This window comes from Rhamphochromis sp. 'chilingali' (assembly GCF_963969265.1).
Source record: "Rhamphochromis sp. 'chilingali' genome assembly, chromosome: 18".
Classification (NCBI taxonomy): Eukaryota; Metazoa; Chordata; class Actinopteri; order Cichliformes; family Cichlidae; genus Rhamphochromis; species Rhamphochromis sp. 'chilingali'.
In genome coordinates, this window is record NC_137945.1 from 842,341 (window position 1) to 865,867 (window position 23,527).

Here is a 23,527-nt window from a genome sequence, read left to right on the forward strand (position 1 = left end):
CAGGTTTGCATTTCTAGATATTGCAGATGTTGCAGAAATTGACAGTAAAGAACTCAGAGATCCAGCGCTGTCTCCTGCCCCTGATTTATACACCACAACACAACGACAGGCGTAACTCACACAAACGGGCAACATGAGGCTCAGATGCTTTGGACGTGTTCACATATACTGGACACAGAATGATGAAGATGGAGCTGCAGGAAGGAGGAAAAGAGGGAAACACAGAAAAGATTCACAGATGTGGTGAAAAAGGACACGACAGGTTCTGTTTGTTAGTTTGGTTTTTCTTTATTTGGTAAAGACTCAGAAATAAAGAGAAGATCACATGTTTGAATATCATATTAATGTTCTGTAATACACAAGTTGTAAAATCTTTCCAGAGTGAGACAGAGACTGTAGAAGGACAGAGCAGCAGCAGAGCAGTCCAGATACACTGATGATCCTCTGTCAGATCCAGAGGGACACACAGGGATGATGCTGGACTCTACATTGTGTCTGACAGTGGAGCTGTTCTCAGAGCAGTTCACTCTGCAGCACTGACAGTCATCTGCACTTCATTCCTCTGTCAGTCACTGCTGGATGAAGCTCTCCTCTCCACCTCCCAGTAACATGGCCCAGTCAGAGCGTCTCTACACACAAGCTGCTGCTGCTTCAACCTCTCTGGATCATCAGGACACAGCTGCTCCTCTCAGCACACACACCGTCCTGTTTACCATCATCATCACCACCTGCAGAGAGAAGGAGGAAGAGCAGAGGAGATAAACGAGTGTTTCCAGAGACTCTTCATCAGCTGTCAGTCAGTGATGCAGCACATCCAGTATAAAGAGCAGCAGGGACGTCAGTGCTGGGACTAGGGATGGGTATTGATAAGATTTTCACGATTCCGATTCCATTTTAGATTCTGTATAACGATTCGATTCTTTATCGATTCTTTTTAAAAAAGGAGAACACTAAGGTCGATTAGCTTAGAACTTTGTTTTATATCTTCTCTTTGAACAAGATAGAAATTTAGGAGTAACATGGCCTTACAAACCCAACAGTGAGATCTTAAGAGATCCAGCCTACGGCTCTTCAATGGGGTGTCACAGGGTCCCCAGGAAAAAAATTGTAAATGTAAAATAATAAAATAAATATTCTTCTGTAGCAAAAAAAAGTATAACATAAATTATTCTGTAGCAATTACACAAGAATATCCAGTAATGTCCCTGCCTACAATTAAACACATTCACTCACTGAAAATCATCTGCTGTGGCAAACGGGTGCAAGCCTTTGACCACAAACTCAGTCACTGCTCGGTGACGTTCGTCTATCCTGGCCTGAAAGGAGACGCTACCGGCAGACTGCAGCGAGAGCTGCCAGCATCTGAGCCAGACTGCCTCTCTCATCATGGTCACTAAATCCGCGCTAACATAATATGCACTGTTAGTTGATTATTTACCTGCTGCGTTAACGGGAGAGGACGTGCAAACGTTACCGAATTAAAAACACGACATTCATTTAAGGTCATCGCGTGTTTTGTGAGCAAATGCTTTTGCATATTCGTAGTGTTTCCTCCCTTAAATGAAGTATCTACTTTGCAAGTATTGCAAGTTGCCCTGTTGTCATCCATTCTTGAAAAGTATGACCAAACTTTTGAGCGTTTGAGCCGCCATGTTTCCTGTCAGGTACAGTGTTGGTCAAGTTACTTGAAAAAAGTAATCAGTAACTAATTACTGATTACTCCCCCAAAAAAGTAATCCTGTTACTTTACTGATTACTTGTTTTCAAAAGTAATTAATTACTTGGTTACTTAGTTACTTAGTTACTTTTTAAAAACACGATTGGTGATAAAGCGATAGATCTTTCAGCCCAATTCTACTTTTTCTACATAATCCATCATACAAAATGTAATCAAATGGAAAAGTCTCTTTTTAAAACTTGTTTTATTAGTTTTAATCTTTTAACTTTATGCATCAAGCAAAAATTAAATTATATGCAACATTCTCTGACTTGAATAAATTAGTTTAACATTTAAACCTATTTTCTGCACATTCCAGCACATAAAATAAAATATTTTGTGTGTTTACACTCAGTCTTTCAAATAGATGCAAGTAAAACACAGCAGAAAATAAATAAAGTCAAAGACTCAGCGGTCCTGTTGCTCTATTTTCACCTGTAAAGCAGGACTGGGGTAGGCGGAGGTTTACCCTGGTGCAGGTGTGCTGCAGTCAGTTGAAGAGTCCGCGAGTTTCTCTGTGAGTTTCCCATTACGTCGTAGCTACTCGGTGCTTGTTGGAAGTTTAGGGGTTTTTTTCACTGTAAAAAGTTTTCTTCCCACGCACAGCGGACACTAATGTTTTTGTCACTTTTATGGAATCTAACTCAAAGTAAGGTCAGTACTTCCACGCTTTAAACGCTGCACGCTCATACTCTCTCCTGCACTCGATATGTGATCCATTGTTGATCTGCACACAGCTGTTGTCACTAACGTCACACTCACTTACGTCACTGTCATGAGCTACTCTCACAAAAAAAATCACGGTTTTAGTAACGCAGTAACGCAGCGTTCCTACGGGAAAGTAACGGTAATCTAATTACCGTTTTTGCAATAGTAATCCTTTACTTTGCTCGTTACTTGAAAAAAGTAATCGGATTACAGTAACGTGTTACAAGTACTGGTTACAAATGATCTTCTTATGGCCTCTGACAGTGGACTCATCTCTGTGCTTGTCCTGCTAGACCTCAGTGCAGCGTTCGATACTGTTGACCATAATATCCTATTAGAGCGATTAGAACATGCTGTAGGTATTACAGGTACTGTGCTGCAGTGGTTTGTATCATATCTATCTAATAGACTCCAGTTTGTTCATGTAAATGGAGAGTCCTCTTCACACACTGAGGTTAATTATGGAGTTCCACAGGGTTCAGTGCTAGGACCAATTCTGTTTACATTATACATGCTTCCCTTAGGCAGCATCATTAGAAGACATAGCATACATTTACACTGCTATGCAGATGACACCCAGCTCTATCTGTCCATGAAGCCAGATAACACACACCAATGAGTTAAACTGCAGGAATGTCTTAAAGACATAAAGACCTGGATGGCCGCTAACTTTCTGCTTCTTAATTCAGATCAAACTGAGGTTATTGTACTCGACCCTGAAAGTCTTAGAAATATGGTATCTAACCAGATCCTTACTCTGGATGGCATTACCTTGGCCTCCAGTAATGCTGTGAGGAACCTTGGAGTCATTTTTGACCAGGACATGTCCTTCAACGCACATATTAAACAAATATGTAAGACTGCGTTCTTCCATTTGTGCAACATCTCTAAAGTTAGAAATATCCTGTCTCAGACTGACGCTGAAAAACTAGTTCATGCATTTATTATTTCCAGGCTGGACGACTGTAATTCATTATTATCAGGATGTCCTAAAACCTCCCTGAAAAACCTTCAGTTAATCCAAAATGCTGCAGCAAGAGTCCTGACAGGGACTAGAAAGAGAGAGCAGATTTCTCCTGTTTTGGCTTCCTGTTAAATCCAGAATTCAAAATCCTGCTCCTCACATACAAGGTCTTAAATAATCAGGCCCCATCTTATCTTAATGACCTTGTAGTACCATATCACCCTATTAGAGCACTTCGCTCTCGCTCTGCAGGCCTACTTGTTGTTCCTAGAGTATTTAAAAGTAGAATGGGAGGGAGAGCCTTCAGTTTTCAGGCCCCTCTTCTGTGGAACCAGCTTCCAGTTTGGATTCAGGAGACAGACACTATCTCTACTTTCAAGATTAGGCTTCAAACTTTCCTTTTTGCTAAAGCATATAGTTAGGGCTGGACCAGGTGACCCTGAATCCTCCCTTAGTTATGGTGCAATAGATGTAGGCTGCCGGGGATTCCCATGATGCATTGAGTTTTTCCTTTCCAGTCACCTTTCTCACTCACTATGTATTAACAGACCTCTCTGCATTGAATCATATCTGTTATTAACCTCTGTCTCTCTTCCACAGCATGTCTTTATCCTGTCTTCCTTCTCTCACCCCAACTGGTCGCAGCAGATGGCCCCGCCCCTCCCTGAGCCTGGTTCTGCCGGAGGTTTCTTCCTGTTAAAAGGGAGTTTTTCCTTCCCACTGTCGCCAAAGTGCTGCTCATAGGGGGTCATATGATTGTTGGGTTTTTCTCTGTACCTATGAAGCGCCTTGAGGTGACTTTTTTTGTGATTGGGCGCTATATAAATAAAATTGAATTGAATTGAATTGTTGCTTCACTTTTTCTAATCTTTGGATTTTTATTGAAGTTGCTGAAAATGTTTTTCCCTCCTAGTCTGAGTTTGGACTTTCATTCATTAGAAGAACCTTGGTGTGTCCACTCTGAGCTCTGTAGGAGCCCCAACAACAAGCCCAACAATCCAGATGGACGGTTCCAGCTGTTCACTGGAGGAATTCCATCCAAACATCTGCTCTCACTAAATTCTTCCTCACCTACAGACTGTGTTCTTCACTGCTTTAAACTTGGAAATGAATGCAGTCATTGGTCTGCGTGCTGCTTTGTTCAGAGAGCTGATTGGCTGTTGACAGCGTTTGATCAGAGCGTGTCAGCCGTTACTATGGTGACCATAAAGGTGAGAAACAGGAAGTGTTTGTGTCCAATCCTGAAGCCTGTCACCGTTCTCCTCTCACAGCTTCACTGAGAAGCTGCAGCTTTACAGGAAACACTGGATCTTTGTTTCATACTGACTGTGTTTAGTACAATACTGCTGACAGCACCACCCACTCACTCCATCACTCTACTCACCACAGAGTCTCCAGTTTGCAGTCTGGACTCTGCTGAAGATCAGACAGCTGCTTCACATCTGGATCCTTCAGGTTGTTATATTGTAGGTCCAGCTCTGTCAGATGGGAGGGGTTGGACTTCAGTGCTGCTGCCAGATAATCACAGCTGATCTTTGACAAACCACAGTCCATCAAACTGTATGAAGAATGAAAGATGTAAGTTTATTAGACAATTTAATTTTAAAACACATTTTTAAAATTAAAGTGACTGAAAGGTGAATAAATAACTGTAAGTGAGTAAAAGTGAATAAAATAGCAGTATAAAAAGAGTGTAGAGTAGTTTATGTTTCTGGTTTGGGAAATGGTCTCATCGGCTGGAGTTAAAAAGCAGGGTGGCTTTTGGGGACAAAGGTGGCTCTCCTCCCCTCAGTCCTGCAGGAAATGCAGCGGAGGCATCGCCCAGAGGGGAGCCATTGAAATGCGGGGTGAAGAATGTGAGAGGGGTCATTGATGATTTTGGCTGCCTGTCTAAGGACCTGTTGGCTGAAAACCTGTGCCAGAGTTCTGACAGTTCTGACTGAATGGTGTGGCTGAGTGCTGTGTTTAAGACTCAAAACGGGAAAAAAGCTGTTCAGCTCCTCTGCTAGCCCCACATCTGAGTCCCCGGGTGTCACAGAACATCCTTTGTCGTTGGTAATCATCTGTATGGCTTGCCACACCTCTCTGGGGTTGTTGAGATGCTCCTCAACATCTCGACCACCTAAATACAATAGGTCTTTTATCTGTGAATTCGTTGACTTTTTAGGTTCATTTTTATTAAGTTCTGATCAAGCTCTTATTACTGGAAATTCTAACATACATATTTGTTGTGATGATGACCTGCTAGCCAAGTATTTCCTTTCCCTAATAATAATAATAATAATAATAATAATGGATACTTTATTGATCCCCATGGGGAAATTACTTGTTTTTCTCTGCATTTGACCCATAATTGACTCGTTTAACCTTACACAGTGGGTCAGTGAACCAACTCATGTTAAAGGCCATACTTTGGATTTGGTCCTCTCAAATGCTCTGAATATTTGAACTATGGACATCGACAATGCTGGTATTTCTGACCATTTTTTGGTAATGTTTGATGTTGAGCTATGTGCAATTGAATTAAATTCTGAAGGCTGTTGTCGCCCTGTACATATCATTAACTCAGAGACTGTGGCTAATTTCACTACGGCCTTTTTTGATCCAGATTGTACGGATACGAACTGTTATACACCCCCCTTGGTTGATGATTTTGCCAACTCTATGCTATCCACCTGTTGTTCCATCTTAGACACTATGGCCCCTATAAAGATGAAACGTCCCAAGACTTCTCCTCAACCTTGGCTAAATGACACTATACGAGCCTTATGGCGTGCCTGCCGTCCATCTGAAAAGAAAAGCATCTGGACTTCTTTAAGTTACTTGAAGACATTTCACCTCTCATCCGAGAAGCTTCTTCAGTTCTAAGGTCAAATGGTGGAGAGTCCCAGATATAGGCCTAGTGGGAGTTTCCCCCCATAGATCCAGGTGATCGATATATGCATTTTTTTTCTTTCTTTTTTTTTTCTGCCCATTCTGTTGGTTCTTGTTTTTTGCCCTTCTCCCCCGTCCCTCTTCTAAGCTGTTTCTCTTTCCCTCTTTCTTTCTCCCCTTCTTTCCCCCAGTCAAGTGAAAATAAAATAAACAATAAAAGGTGAATCAAATGGACCATTACGGCAAGGCTGGGATGGTCAATTTGGTAAAGTAAATCCGTTGGGCATCTTTCTTTGCCTTTAGACAACAATTCTGATGCAAAAGAACCAAACGGGACAGGCCAAAAACAAAAAAACAAAAAAAGAAAAAAGAAAAAAAGAGAGAGAGAAAAAAAAAGGGAGCATCCCCCCACAGAGGGACAAAAGGACCCCTGATGATCCTCTAATCGCCTGAGCCAAGGTGTGAAACTGGGTGTGGGTCCCAAACAGCCAGAGTTTCGGGTGAGTTCATTGTGAAACCTGGCCCCACCTTATCATGCGAATTCCTGAGATCAGATGGCCCAGGATGTGAGTCAACGTCGCAAAGACAAAGGAGTTGATAGTGGACTTCCGGAGGTGCAGAGAAGTACACACCCCCATCACCATCAACGGCGCTGCTGTGGAGAGAGTGAGCAGCTTCCGGTTCCTTGGTGTACATCTGGCTGAGGATCTTACGTGGTCAGTACACACAAACAAAACAGTGAAGAAGGCGCAGCAGCGCCTCTTCTTTCTCAGGAGACTGAAAAGATTCGGCATGAGCCCCCGCATCCTCAGGACCTTCTATCACTGTGCCATTGAGAGCATCCTCACTGGATGCATCACCACCTGGTATGGCAACAGCATCGCCTACAACTGCAAAGCTCTCCAGCGAGTAGTGCGGTGCTCTGAACGGATAATTGGAGGTGAGCTTCCCTCCCTCCAAGACATCTACAGGAAGCGCTGCCTGAGGAAAGCGGGGAGGATCATCAAGGACTCCAGTCACCCCAGCCATAAACTGTTCAGACTGCTTCCATCAGGAAGGAGGTTCTGCAGCATCCGGTCCCGTACCAGCAGACTGAGAGACAGCTTCTTCCATCAGGCCATCAGACTGCTGAACACGTCATAGACACCTCAGCTTCACTACTGGAACTTCAACATTATGCACTCCATACTGTACAGTAATGCCACTGTTTTGCACATATTCAACTCTGTATATTTTATATATTTTATTTATTGTTTACTCTATTTAATTTGTAAAATATGTGTACACACACACACACACACACACACACACACACACACACACACGTAGAAAAACATTTAGTATACACATCCAGAAATTTTTTTTTGCATATACTATTATATATTGTACATATATTTATTAGTTTCAGATCTAGCCATTCGTATATTTTGCCTGTTTATGTTATTGTATTTTGCACAACTCTGTTGCTTGTGAAGCTCGCACACAAGAATTTCACTCACATGTACCTGCACATGTGATGTGACAATAAAAGTGATTTGATTTGATTTGATTTGAGTGGGCGTTAAGACGTCTGGGAAGGGATCTCAGAACTGGATTATAGATGGCAGAGAGTTGGTGTCGTAAACCACCGCCTCTGTTAGAAGATGGTCGCTCACAGTGGACATACAGGGGGTGCAGAATTATTAGTCAAGTTGTATTTTTGAGGAATAATGTTATTATTGAACAACAACCATGTTCTCAATGAACCCAAAAAACTCATTAATATCAAAGCTGAATGTTTTTGGAAGTAGTTTTTAGTTTGTTTTTAGTTTTAGCTATTTTAGGGGGATATCTGTGTGTGCAGGTGACTATTACTGTGCATAATTATTAGGCAACTTAACAAAAAACAAATATATACCCATTTCAATGATTTATTTTTACCAGTGAAACCAATATAACATCTCCACATTCACAAATATACATTTCTGACATTCAAAAACAAAACAAAAACAAATCAGCGACCAATATAGCCACCTTTCTTTGCAAGGACACTCAAAAGCCTGCCATCCATGGATTCTGTCAGTGTTTTGATCTGTTCACCATCAACATTGCGTGCAGCAGCAACCACAGCCTCCCAGACACTGTTCAGAGAGGTGTACTGTTTTCCCTCCTTGTAAATCTCACATTTGATGATGGACCACAGGTTCTCAATGGGGTTCAGATCAGGTGAACAAGGAGGCCATGTCATTAGTTTTTCTTCTTTTATACCCTTTCTTGCCAGCCACGCTGTGGAGTACTTGGACGCGTGTGATGGAGCATTGTCCTGCATGAAAATCATGTTTTTCTTGAAGGATGCAGACTTCTTCCTGTACCACTGCTTGAAGAAGGTGTCTTCCAGAAACTGGCAGTAGGACTGGGAGTTGAGCTTGACTTCATCCTCAACCCGAAAAGGCCCCACAAGCTCATCTTTGATGATACCAGCCCAAACCAGTACTCCACCTCCACCTTGCTGGCGTCTGAGTGGGACTGGAGCTCTCTGCCCTTTACCAATCCAGCCACGGGCCCATCAAGACTCACTCTCATTTCATCAGTCCATAAAACCTTAGAAAAACCAGTCTTGAGATATTTCTTGGCCCAGTCTTGACGTTTCAGCTTGTGTGTCTTGTTCAGTGGTGGTCGTCTTTCAGCCTTTCTTACCTTGGCCATGTCTCTGAGTATTGCACACCTTGTGCTTTTGGGCACTCCAGTGATGTTGCAGCTCTGAAATATGGCCAAACTGGTGGCAAGTGGCATCTTGGCAGCTGCACGCTTGACTTTTCTCAGTTCATGGGCAGTTATTTGGCGCCTTGGTTTTTCCACACGCTTCTTGCGACCCTGTTGACTATTTTGAATGAAACGCTTGATTGTTCGATGATCACGCTTCAGAAGCTTTGCAATTTTGAGACTGCTGCATCCCTCTGCAAGATATCTCACTATTTTTGACTTTTCTGAGCCTGTCAAGTCCTTCTTTTGACCCATTTTGCCAAAGGAAAGGACGTTGCCTAATAATTATGCACACCTGATATAGGGTGTTGATGTCATTAGACCACACCCCTTCTCATTACAGAGATGCACATCACCTAATATGCTTAATTGGTAGTAGGCTTTCGAGCCTATACAGCTTGGAGTAAGACAACATGCATGAAGAGGATGATGTGGACAAAATACTCATTTGCCTAATAATTCTGCACTCCCTGTAGATGGCTTCTTTCACTCTTTCAAACCATCTGTCCTCTCTAGGGATGGGTATCGTTTAGGTTTTATCCGATACCGGTGCCAAATTGGTACTTTTGAAACGGTGCCGGTGCTTAAACGGTGCTTAAAGAATGGAGAACACAAAATTGGTCCAAAAACCTCTCATGTTCAGCTGTTTTTTTGTAAAAAGATAACAATGTTAGCCTTTTCTGCAGCTATGGGGCATATATGGTATCACTCTTGGCTGGAAGCAGTGCTTAAACAATGGGGAAAAAAACACAAACTTTGTCCAAAAACCTCTTATGTTTAACTGTTTTCCACTTTTTCTTTGGTCATTTTAGCCTTTTTGGCCAGGGTGAAGGGAGCATCTGCCATCAAACAAGAAGACAGCCGCATGTAGCTATGATGATGTTTGCTAGTTCACCTTACATGCATTAATGTAATAACATGGTTAGCCTACTCAACGTAAATTACACACGAACAACATGAAGCTACTCACGCAGAGAAGAACGGCTGCTGCTGCCATCATCATCCTCATCATTTCTGCTACACTGGCAGGGCTAGGGGCCAGGACTCTCCTCTTCGGGTCTTTGGGGGATGTTGCTAACTCCGGGTCCGATAACAGGCAACCCACCCGCAGTAGATGTGCTCGGTGTGAGGTCTCACAGCAAGCTATCAAATACGGCGCATTTCTCGGCTTTTTAAAAAAATACTATGCGTCGCCAGGTGTTTCATCGGATTTGAGGTGTTACCTCCTTTGACAGTATCACAGTATCAGCTTAAAGCACTTGTTGCTGCTGAGTTTGCATCTTTTGCTGTGAAGTACAGCCAGACTTTTGACCGCTTCGCCTTGGGCATTTTTAATCGGTAGCTCTGCTCTAAAAGAACGTACGTACCTGGACCCGCCTACTATCCTCGGAAACGTAAAATGATTGGCTAGAAGTGTATCACAGCTCAGGAAAAAGAAGCACTGAAATAAAGCACCGAAATAAAGCACCGAAATGTGCGCTGCTTTTTGGTCTGGTTACTACCGTTTATGTCAGAACCGGTGCCATCATGGCACCGGACACCGGTACCCATCCCTAGTCCTCTCTGTCCAAAATGTGAACATTGGCATCCTCGAAAGAGTGTCCTTTATCCTTAAGATGCAGATGGACTGCTGAGTCTTGTCCTGTGGAGGTGGCTCTTCTGTGTTGTGCCATGCGCTTGTGAAGTGGCTGTTTGGTCTCTCCAATGTAGAGGTCTGAGCATTCCTCGCTGCACTGTACAGCATACACCAGACTTAACAATGTGGTGTATGCTAAGATCCCTTCCCAGACGCCTTAACGCCCACTCACATCCTGGGCCATCTGACCTCAGGAATTCGCATGATAAGGTGGGGCCAGGTTTCACAATGAACTCACCCGAAACTCTGGCTGATTGGGACCCACACCCAGTTTCACACCTTGGCTCAGGCGATTAGGGGATCATCAGGGGTCCTTTTGTCCCTCTGTGGGGGGAAACTCCCACTAGGTTTATATCTGGGACTCTCCACCATTTGACCTTAGAACTGAAGAAGCTTCTCGGATGAGAGGTGAAACGTCTTCAAGTAACTTAAAGAAGTCCAGACGCTTTTCTTTGCAAGCTCCTTTGACTACGATGACCTGGATGACTGAGAACCTTCACAGACATTTAGATATCATATGACATTCTTTGTAGGAGCCGCTCTCTATACCAGAACTCTGTTAAGGCAGCTAAAGCAGCTTTCTTATCAGATATTATTGAGACTAACAGCCCCGAATTCTATTAAAACAGACTTTACCATGAAGATCCTCAGTGTGGATCAGTATAATATCAGCCTGATGTCTGCAGTTTAGTTTCAGCACAACTTTAACATCATATTCATCTCAGCACAACTAAAAAATGGTGACTGACCTCAGAGTTTCAAGCCCACATCCTGGACTCTCCAGGAAACCACACAGATGCTTCACTCCTGAATCCTTCAGGTCATTGGACGTCAGGTCCAGCTCTCTCAGATGAGAGGGGCTGGACTTCAACGCTGCTGCCAGATAATCACAGCTGATCTCTGATAAACCACATTCCTTCAATCTGTATAAAGAATGAAAGATGTAAGTTTATTAGACAAAGCGTGTGTCCATGTCTGCTTACAAAGACATGTTTAGTGTTGTTGCGTAATGTGGACAGATTCAAGTCCTCCTGGCCGTGCCTGACATCATACCTGAGGGAATAAAAGGACCTGATATTCAGCCTTATGTGTTAAGCGTGTTGAAAATGGTCAGAGAGCTAAACAGAGCCTTTCACTATATGCTAGTAAGTAGATCATCTTTATTCGTAATCAAAGATACATTTGGATTAAATGGATTATGCTATAATGAACATGCTAATGAAATGTGAACTGAATAAAGACATGAAATGAAATAACCATTGCTTTAGTTAAAGGGGGTCAGAGGTCACAGATGAAGGAAAGTAAGGTGAGGCTGAAGATCAATGAATCTGATGTAAACACCCGATTGATTGATTAGATTTTAGAAAGAAAGGTGGGTGACTTGAAAGTATAAACTGGGATGCATGGAAGTGTTCTGGGTCGGTCTGCGGCATCCTGTGAGACGAGCAGTTCAAAGGGTTCCAGAAGTCGGAAACTCCAGCCGAGGAGGGAAGGGGAGATTGGCCACAGTGGACTGGAATTACAGACTGCTTATCATCATCTTCTTCATCATCATCATCATCATTGCTGTATTGGATTATAATTCTGAGAAGGATTAGGACTTCCATCAGTGTCCAGATTATAACTTTAAGAAGATGTGGGATCTATCAGTGAATACTGCTCTCCTGATTATTTCCATGAACAAATCGACAGTGCTGGAAGTGTCCCTCTCATCGCCCCAAATGAACTAAATCATCATCACAATAATCTTTAATCCTACAACTGTTTACAACTTGCATAGTTCCCATTTCTGTATAACTGTATATCTCAGATTCTGTAAAGTTATTTATTTCATATTCTGTATAGTTTTTCATATTTATATCCTGTTCATATCCTGTACATAGCTTGTACTCACTACAGCCTGTACATACTTATAGTTATAGAATATTCACAACATACTTCATACCGTGTACATTATAACATACCATAATAGACCCATTTCTGTAATATACTCACATATCTATATTATTGCTAATATATATTGTAATATATCTATATCACTAAAGCACTTCTGGATGGATGCAAACTGCATTTCGTTGCCCTGTACCTGTGCATGTGCAATGACAATACAGTTGAATTCTAATTCTAATTCTAATCAGCTCAAAGTGGGTTGGTTCAATAAGTAAAATTGATGTAATCTGATTATTCTTTTTATTCTTTGCTTTGCTCTTGTCAAACTGCTTTGATAAAATCTGCTGCAGTTTAAACTGAGTATTAATCTATATTAGTGTAAATACCTCTAATAGGTTACTTTGGTCTTTCCAGGTAATATTTTCCCCTGGAGTCTGCGGTCCAGGCTTCTAATCCCAGCTTAACAAGCACTACAAGAGGAGAGCTGCCATATCCTTCCAAGACGCCGGCACAAGTTGTTGCAGCGGCTTATGGCTCTCCGTCTTAGTACTCCTCTCTTTTGTTTAGTTTCCTTAGTTTGTACATCCTTTTAATTTCTTTGTGCACTATTGGTTCTGCTTTCAAAATTCGCTACACCTGCCAGGACCTCACAGACATCGGGGACCTGCACCAGACATTGTTTCGTGCACTGCAAAAATGGCTAGTCTATATTTAGGAAAAAAATACTACATTTGATACAAAAAGCACTGAAAACAAGTGAAATTATCTGTCCATGCAGCAAGTTTATTTTACTTAATAAGAAATCTTGAAATAAGATTTTTTAATCCAGAAATAAAAGAACACATTTGAGAATTGAAGAGGGTTAAAATAAGCTTTAAAGAGCTCAATTTAAGATAAAATTACTTGATATCAAGTCCCAAATATTAGTTAAATATGCTAAATTACAGTCTTTTTTTATGTTTTGAATTCTTACTTGCAGCAAATGAATGCACTGCAACGAGAAAAATAGTTCTAATACTATGAAAAACTACTCAATATTAGTGAAATATGATTAATTTGTTTCTTGATTCAGGTTGGCTTATCTTAAAATAGAGCCGAATCAATATTAAATCCAGGCAAAAAAACCCTTAAAACAGACCTTTTTCCTACTCCTTGGCTTCTACTGAAATCAAAACCAGGACAAGAGTGATATGCCAACATTTATTTCTCTCATGAGAACAAAATCCTTTTTTTTAAACAAAATAGGGCTGCTGCACAATCCCTAAAAGTCTAAATCAACCCTTTAAAAGGCCTAAACACAGAAAAAAAATTACAGTTTTGGCCTTAAACTTTTGTGACAGTCACATAGTCTCACAATGTTATAAATAATGGCATTACTGACTTAAAACTTTACATGCCTCAGGTAAAGTGTCACTAAGAAAAAAAAACAACAACTTTCATTTGTAAAGCATCTTAAGTAAAGCCGTTTCTCAGGACATTGCTAGGCAAATTAGGAACAAAGTTGTACAAACGTACTACAAAACTAAACAAACTGCAAATGACCTGATAAAATCCTGCTTGGTATTTACCTATTTTTCAAAGAACGACTTCCACTCAGCTATTGCTTTCTTATATGCACTAGTGGCATCTTGATCATGGATGGCATCAGTGATTACCTCAGTTTGTATGACAGAGAGGACCGTTGCAACACATTTTGGGTATGTTAAGTGCAAGGTGTAGTAATATGCCATCAACACCAACATTCCTTCCCAGAAATCCTCCAAGGGGAGAGTGGTCACTGGTATGTTTCCTACAGCAACAATGCTGGTTGTTCCATCAAAAAGCAGCACTGGGGAGGAGAGAGGCCGCTTCTCCAGGTATAGCATTGCATCTTCACCCGGCTAGAAAAGCACAAAAAAAGGACAAATTCTTCAAGATTTTCAATGAAAGGGTTGCTGTGCATCCAAACAGCTTAAGACACAAATAGCAATATCAAGAGTTTAGAATGCTCCAACTGATTTACTGTTGGAATAGAAGAAATAAATATAAAATATCTGACTTACATAAATATGAAATTTTGGAAATGTATTAATTCTGAGCATGAATTTTCTCTAATTTGCAGCATTTTTATCATGTCTATTTGTGCTTTTTTTCTCATTTGTTTTTTAAAACAATTTCTTTTAACTTTGTTACATATTCTAGTTTTTGAAGGCCTTTTTAAATATATCATTTTACTGCTTCTACTTGTATCCTAACTGCAATGTGCTTTTGCTCTGTGCTGCCTCTCTGGAGTAGGTTTTGAATAACAATTAAGAAATCCTGAATAAGGAGTAATTTAATCCCTGCTGAATTGAACTTCGACCTACTCTTATTAAGCAGGAAAAGCAAAATAATAATATTAATAATAACAATACAAGTAAATGGAGTACAAGTTACAGTGGCTGGTATTGCAGCTGTTCTCACCTTGAGGATATGAAGGAGAGCCTCACTGGCACTTCCCAGCCGCTTTGGTGGTGTAGTTTTTGAAGGAAAAAGAGATGGAAGTGCATTGAAGAGAGTGACAGTAAAATCCACTGTGAACAGAGAAAAGTATCTCAACAAAGCAATCCGAACATATCTGATGTGTGGATTTAATGTATGAAAAGGCCACTTACCTCCACGTACATCCAAGGGGAGAGGAGGTTTCAGGACCTTCTTCCAAATGCCATAGAACTGCACTTTCGAACAAAACTCTGCCCATCGACCCTTCATTTGATCTATGTATTTGCAGTTGGAGCCACCAATGATGCGACGCAGTTCATCCATCGCCTATGACAAAGTTGTGCTCAGTTAGTCAAACTAACTAAACCTATCCAGAGAAAGCAAGGAATTTAACTGAAGGTAGTTGAACTTACATTTTGTATGTCTTTGAAGCACGGGTATGCTTCAAATATTTTTCTGGGCCTGTCTTCTTCCCTTGTAATATCTGCGTCAAATAAAAGTTCGTCTGGCCTCAAACTCCAGGTCCAAAATTTGAGCAACGTCACTTTGGTTGGGTTTTGCATTGGGTTTCCTGTACATGTTGCTCAAGGTTTTGTAATGTCTTGCCTGCATCTTCAGGCTGTCATGGTCTGCTAGGGAAAGCAAAGAGCAATTGTAAGACATGGTGTAACTAGACTTCACAAAATTCAGATTTTTCTAATCAGTCATTTCTAGTTGCATGGTTGTTTTTAAGTATAATATTTCTGAGAATTAATGTTTAGGTTAAATATGTTTGAGTAATGAACTGACCCTATATGTCCTGATCATTTCCCTTTGTGTCCTTTTCTTATAATGATCATGGATTTATGTTAATTGTTAGTTTGAACAGAATCAAATATTAAAACGACAGTTTAAGATGCCCGTGAATAAAACTGTGGTGAAAATAAGGTAAAGGTTGTTTACTGTGTATATCGTTCACATCAGTGTGAACAGTGATTATGAGCTGATGGATAAAAATATTTTAGGTAATTTGATCTATGACAGAAACACTGTGATAAGGCATGATAGATGTGACCAGCATGAGGATTTACATGTGTAAATAATCAGCACTGAGTAACACCCATTACAACACAAAGTGTTAAAATACTTACTATGGCTAACTGGCAAACTGGAATGAGGGATCTATCATATGTTGATTTTACACACCTACTCGAGTTAATGCCAAACCACTATGATTTATGGAATAAACACTTAGAACGGGGTTCATTGCTGCAACCATATTTTGGAAAGAGCTGTAAGAGGAACCACAGTCAGACAGAGGTAGATAAGGGTGATGGTGGACTTACCAACAACATCATCTGGAGGTGCAGTTGAAGGACCTATATCAGCCCTGGGTGCAGAGCATGAGGCTGACTTGGATAATAGTGGTAAAGCCAGGGTAGTATTGTTTGACGTAGTTGGTACAGTGGAGGGTAGCGGCAATTGGGATTCTTTCTCTGAGGAAAAAACAGAAGATGAACAGAATGTAATAACAGGGAATAGCTAGAAAGTTAAGGAAAATACTCAACACTGTATAAATCTTGTGATGCACTCTGAACAGAAAACTGAGGGCAGGTGGTCTCTTTGAAGTTTTAGATGTCCAAAAGTCATTAGTACAGCAGACCAAAGTACACACCTGCATTTGAGTTATCCTCACTGAGGTCATCATTGCTCTCAAGAAGTATGGTATAGTCACTTGAACCACTTGCTTCACCACTTAGGTCACCTTCAGTCCCATTGTCTGTGTCATCTGAGCTGAAAAGAGTCTTCCTGGGCCTGCCTCGTTGTGGCATGGAGCCCTGCCTCTTCCTTGGAGACTTCATATTTTGGAGTCGTTTGTACAGTTTGGTGTAGATGGTCAGCTGTGGTAAAATAATATATATTTGTACATCATTTTATTATCTCACTCAATTTTAGATATTGTAGTGGGTAAAGAATGACTTACGTATGGCATGTGTGTGTCAGCATCACGTAACATGGGGTAATAGTCGACAATCTTCTGCGACATTGCTCTCATTTCGAGTTTGGAGGGGTATGTTACTTCTTTCCCCATGGGACTAGCACGGAGGATTGCAACCATGCTGGTGACGGTGTTCCTTACAAGTCTGCAACATAGCTCCTTCGACATCCTACAGTCCTTTTCCTTTCCACTGTGGAGCAATGCAAAGTACTGACTGCGCACCATGTCCAACTCTGAATCTGTATACACCACATACTCTGGTGGGTCTGGCATTTTCATTTTTTTGTCAGCAGTGTAGGAAATGGGAGTGGAAGTTTGAGGCTGACATTGTGACACATCAAAGCCTAAGGGGTTACTCTCGCTTCGATGGAAAGTGTTGGCATCTTGGTCAGTACTCTTAAACTATAACAATTGTGGGATATAAACAAAAATACACAATTAGGCAAATTAATGCTAGACAATATGGACAGTAATCATCTTCTTAGTGGTATAATGTGTATTTACCTTTTGGCTGATAAAATCCCAAATCTTCTTTCTACGGAAGAAATTTTCATGGCCCGGAAAAAGATCCTTTAGGTCATCCCGGGTAAAGCTCCTCAAAGTTTCCTCATCAATATTCGCAGCTGTAAAAGAGAAAAACAACTTCAAAAGTGATATTTATTTCTCTTTTCCTGGGCGTGGCTTATTACATATTGAGGTCATTTTTTTTGTCAATAAATGTATTTTAGCAATAAGTAATATTAACAGGATAAAATGTCAAACTTAAAACAGTTTATCAAATATTTGGGAATGCAATAAAACTATTTTTGGCTGTCTTCAAGAATGATGTTCCAAGTCTATTTAGGCAAAGACAGCTCAAGGCTATAATGTGGATAAAGTTCAGAGTAGAGTGCAATCCTAGCTCCAAGTTTCAGAAATGATGCTAACAGATGCTAAGGCTGCTTAGCTAACGTACCAAAATAACTGAAAAATAAGACTTACCCTGCAACACAGACAGTATGGCATCGTCAAAGTTGTCCATGCCGTGACAGCAGTTCTCTAGTTCGTTCCAAAGCCTCCACTCACAGTACCTGGAAATATCCTACGGCTTAAATAAGAACATTTAGCTAAAGTTAACACATTAGCTAGATTGCTAACTAGCAGCCCTCACAAAACACGACTTTATCTTAATAACACCGTTGTACCATAGTATTTTTCAAATCAACTTAATGTTACCAACCTTAAATTACTGTTCACTTTGTTTAGATAAATAATTTTGATCTTCCTAACGGTCCTGATGGTTAACAAAGCAGGGGAAAAGAGTTTGTCCCGCGTGAAAGTAACGTCACGACAGGAACTGAGAATGCGCATGCAGAAAATTATTTATATTTAATTTTTTTTAAGTAAAAAAAAAGAAAATAAAAATATAAATTCAGTCTTAAACACTTATTGCCTAAAAATAAATATAACTGATGTAATTTAAACCTGAAAAATTGGATAATTAAGGATGCATATATTTTTAAAATTGCCTACCTTTCCCATGGTCCCACACTCTCATCTGTGGCCTTCAGTGGAGAGCGGTAAAGTAAAGCTGCATTGCTACTGCGCGAAAACAGTTCACCATGGCGCTCTGGAGATGTATGATCTGTTTTATCTTTGTTTCTTTAACTCTGAAGGTGCTCCTTAGCCACATAAATGCAGCTCATGGTCGAAGGCAGGATTTTTGGGTTTACTGTGGAATAGATGGCTGTGAACAAGATTTCAGAGTTTTTAACTCATTCTTTCGCCACATTAAACGGACGCACCCTCTGTATTTGACGAATGGAAGCCCACCAAGAGGATGGAGGATCCCCCCAACATCCCACTCTTTAGGATCGGAAAATTTTGGTGTTTCAGTCTTTGCCAACTGTAGTACTGCAACAACAACCAGCACCGTGGAAATATCAACTGGTGGATCTTGGCCTGAAGTGCAGGAGCCTCAGGTTGTTGACAGCCCGATCACGGTAAGTGTTAAACTAAATAAAATGTAGTGTGGCTTCTGATGACAAATTTAGCTATGTCTAACTCCTCGTATTTGGTCCTATATTACTTTTAATCATTTTCTCCATTTTTAATCAAGAGAAATTTAACGAGATCTCGCGATATTATACCGCTAGATATTGTTCTTCAAACTGTTACAAGCGATTTCCACCATGGTTGGATTTTAAATCACAATTTCATCCTGCAGGATGAAATGAAAAACAAATAAACAGAATAGCAGTTCAGTGTAGATAGTACAGGCTATGCTGCAGCCGGAGAAGGCACACACTCTGCGGCTGGCATGTCTCCTGGTGAAGTTTGCATCAAAGACACTCTCAGCGCGTTTAAATCGTTCAATGTGACAGCAATTTGGGTATCTCGTAGGAATTACAGTTTCAGGTAAGACACAGAGTATTTGGAAGCACTGTAAAAAAATCTGTTGGCTAGAAATACTGCCAAAACATGGATAAGAATGATTTTTTTGAAAATTAAATAAATTAATAAATGCATACAATAAAATATATCCATATACTAATACTAACATAAATTCTAAGTGCAAATCTAAATTACGTGATTTAAAAATACATAAATAATTTAATAAATACAACAAACATGTAAAGAAACTAATATCTAAGTGCGAACAAAAATTCATTATTTAAAAAGATAAAATCTCATTCTCATGAATCCAATCCCTAGCCTCATCAAAACAATGGACAACCCCTTTTTTATTGTTTCTTTGTCTTTGATTTCTTTTCCATTTTTTTTTCTTTATTCCAAAGAATGAATATTATATTATCTTATATTATATTGAATATTCACAACTGTAACACTAATCACTGTCATGCACTTTGTTTTTTAATGGACCAATCATTAGGTGTAACTGATTATACCTGTTATGTAAGAATTTCTATAATTGGCCAGGAGTTTGGACTAACTTTGTTTTTCTGCTCTAAAGGAAGAAGCTGTTGCTACAACATCCTTTACCAGACACGATATTACCAGATCTGCTGCAGCTTTTGCTATCAGTGTTCAAGAACAGTGCCACTTATCACAGGTATGTTATAGTCTTAATGGATCAATACATTACATAAGGCAATCAATGTCTTACTTGTTCATAATGGAATTCAGAATTTTTTTTTTAATATAAATGCAGAATAAGTTACTTTTGTTTCAAATGTTTTCACAGAGAACGGTCAAACATATCATCTCAGGAGTGCAACAGTATCAGGCTGTTCTTTTGGATACGCTCAAGGAAAGAATGAAGACAGTGTTTGAAGATAATGCCGAGGGAACCACTCAGCTTCAAGATGAGGCTTTGGCTACATTTGATAAATTCATGGATCCTTTCTCCACCATTGCATATGGACAGTGTAGAGCCATAGGGGAAATGTTCTGTCCAGTCAACGCCGAGGAAGTAGTAGTATCCCAGAAGATATGTTGGGTAAAGCAAGGTCTTTCAAGGGTCATGTCCTTAAGGAACAAAAGTTTTTACTATGTACCATTAATTGAAAGTCTAAAGCAGTTAATGACTAATGAGAGAATCTTTACCATGTTGAACACTGCACCACAAAGAAGCAGAGAGGGATTCTTCTATGATTTTAGAGACGGGTCCCTCTTTACATCTCACCCCTTGTTTTCTCAGAGGCCAAATGCATTGCAATTAATACTGTACACAGATGAAATTGAAATATGTAACCCCTTAGGGTCCCATGCTTCTGCAAACAAATTGGTCATGTTTTATTATACTTTAGGAAATATTGATCCAAAATTTAGGTCAAAGTTAGCTGCAATACGACTTCTTGCTATTGCTAAAGCAAGTGACATTTCTCAGTGGGGTATTGATGTTGTACTGAAAAGAATACTTCAAGATCTATCACTGCTTTACAATGGTGTAAGGATTGAAATGTCAAATGGTGAAATTGAATTGTTTGGTGCTGTTATAGCCATTTGCGGAGACACGCTAGCCCAGCATGAGATTGCTGGCTTTAAAGAAGGGATTGGTTTTGCTTATAGCAAATGTAGACACTGTGAATGCAACTTTGATGATATGCAAAGTGTTTTTGAGGAGAAGAAGTTTGTTCAAAGAACTCTGGAGAAACATATCAGGCAGTGTTTTGAAATAGATAAAGCAAGCACAGATTTATTGAAAGCGTCCCTCAAAACTACTTATGGAATTAATAGAAGAAGCAGACTAGTTGATGTTCCTGCATTTGACCTGATCAAACAAACTCCACAGGACATAATGCATGTTATTTTTGAAGGTGTTGCATCAATGGAAGTTAAATTTGTATTAAAACACCTAATTCTCTCAGGACAATTGGAATTAGACAAGTTTAATTCAGACATTCAAAATTTTCCTTACTCACCTCTTGAAATACGGGATAAACCATGTCCTATTAGCTTTGGCACTTTAGCGGCTAACGACAACAAATTGAAACAGTCTTGTGGACAGATGCTAATTCTTTTAAAAATATTACTTTTTCTTTTGTATGGTGTGGAGAGTGAGTATGTTGTATTTATTAGAAAGTTAATTATGATAGTTCAAATAGTTCTTGCTCCCATTATTTCTTTACAAACTGTATTGCAACTGAGAAATATGATTGAAGAACACCTGTATCAGTTCAAGCAACTTTTTCCCGAAGCCAATATAATACCTAAGCAACATTATATGTTGCATCTTCCCAGTCAAATCTTATCCCTTGGACCTTTAATAAGGAGTATGTGCATGCGCTTTGAGGCAAAGCACTCCTATTTTAAACAGTGGGCTTCTAAGTTAAATTTTAAAAATATTTGTAAATCCCTTGCAAACCACAATCAATTTCTTGAGTGTTGTCAAAATGAAATAGGCACTGAACATCCTATTTTTGCGAAAGAAAAGGAATCCGGGCCAGTATCAGCTGTTAAAAATAATGAATATGTTAGGAAAAAAATTAAAGAATTTTTTGGAATAGATGTCATGCAGTCTGTTGTCTCAGTGAAATGGTATGTTCTAAATGGCAATAAATACATTGCTGGGAAGTCCATGATTATTGCAGATGTGGATGGCACTTTCCCTGTGTTTGGACTGATAAAGGATATCTTTTTGATTGACTCATCTTTTATTGCTTTTGAGTACCAATGCTATGAAACTTTGAATTTAAATGAAGACTTATTGGCATATGAAGTAACTGTGCCCATTGTTGCTCAAGCTACAGAATTAGCCCATGAGCTCATTGATTACACTTCATACTTTTCTATTAGTTTTAAGGACAGTGTGTTTGTTCCAATCAAATACAGTCTTTCTGATATTATTTCCCATAGAAATCACCCTTAAGATTAGGGTTGCACCAAGTATTGGCTTAGTGTAGTTTGTGATGATATAAGTTGACAGTCATTAAATGTTCCCTAAACCAATGTCAATGTTGTACCACATAATGCTGGCATGCTGGGACAAACAGCTGTCTTTGAAATGTGATTTGTATCATAAATTGTGGTTAATTTTTTTCCCTTATATGTACAACTTTGAAGTCAGACATGATTTTGAATAAATAATATTTTCAACAGATGCCTTGTGTGAATTTCCTAAATCAAGCAAATTGAGTTTGTCACTCTATCTTGAAACAAGTGATATTTTGAGAGACATCTGGTGAGAGACCTAATGTAGGCTATTTTAAGAGTTATTCTTCCCATTTCTGGATTTCTGTACTAATATAGACACAATTATATGGTTATTCTCGATTTAAGTTTATTATCTAAAATCCAGACTTAGAAACAAGTAAATCTTTTTTAAAACAAGGCAAATAATCTGGCCTGTCTAAAAATAAGATTTTAAATCATGGCAAGCACCAGATAATTTGCAGTGTGGTACTTTCATCGCACTCACATAGCGAGACTGTTACGGCCCTGGCCGAGTTTTGTGGTATTCTATGTCTTTATCTACAGGTCCTTCCTGATTGGCGAGCAGGCCAATTGGTTTTAAAAGATCCCTCAGCAGCAGTGACTGACAGCAGCAGCAGACCTGACCCCCTTTATCTACGTGCATGAAAGCTGGTGCAACAACGAACCTGCTCCCCGAACCTCAAGTACATGTCTGTAAGATGGAATGGTAAATGGACTTATTCTTATATAGCGCTTTTCTACTCTCCCAGAGTACTCAAAGCGCTGTATACAACATGCCACATTCACCCAATCACACCCTTTCTCACACGCACTTTCTCTATACTTAGTGCTTTCTAAGTACATTCACACACATTCACACTCCGATGGATGCATCGAAGAGCAACTTGGGGTTAGTATCTTGCCCAGGGACACTTGACATGCACACTGGAGGAGCCAGGGATTGAACCACCAACCTTCCGATCAGTAGGTGTCCTGCTCTACCTCCTGAGCTACAGCCACCCCCAAGATGCCGGCCTTTTTTTCTACTGAGAGAGTACATTCCACCCAATGCCAACATAAACATGGCGTTCTCCGTCCTGCTGAAACCATTAACAAACAGCAACGGGCCCACCCTGACGGTATTCACATAATTGCAGGTGACTTTAATAAGGCCAACACAAAGACTGTTCTGTCCCAAAGTTC

The 23,527-nt window shown here is 40.0% G+C and overlaps 1 protein-coding gene across 1 annotated transcript in view; it reads right to left on the reverse strand.

The window, feature by feature from the left end:
- Nucleotides 1–261: 261 nt before the first annotated feature.
- Nucleotides 262–23,527, reverse strand: part of LOC308386162 (NACHT, LRR and PYD domains-containing protein 12-like) — a 41,957-nt gene continuing 18,691 nt past the window's right edge. The window contains exons 8-10 of the mRNA XM_080865499.1: nt 11,391–11,564; nt 4,774–4,947; nt 262–728 (exon numbers count right to left, since the gene is read on the reverse strand). Of these exons, the coding sequence (XP_080721625.1) occupies nt 722–728; nt 4,774–4,947; nt 11,391–11,564 (355 nt within the window). The 3' untranslated portion in view covers nt 262–721. The remainder of the gene's footprint in view (nt 729–4,773; nt 4,948–11,390; nt 11,565–23,527) is intronic.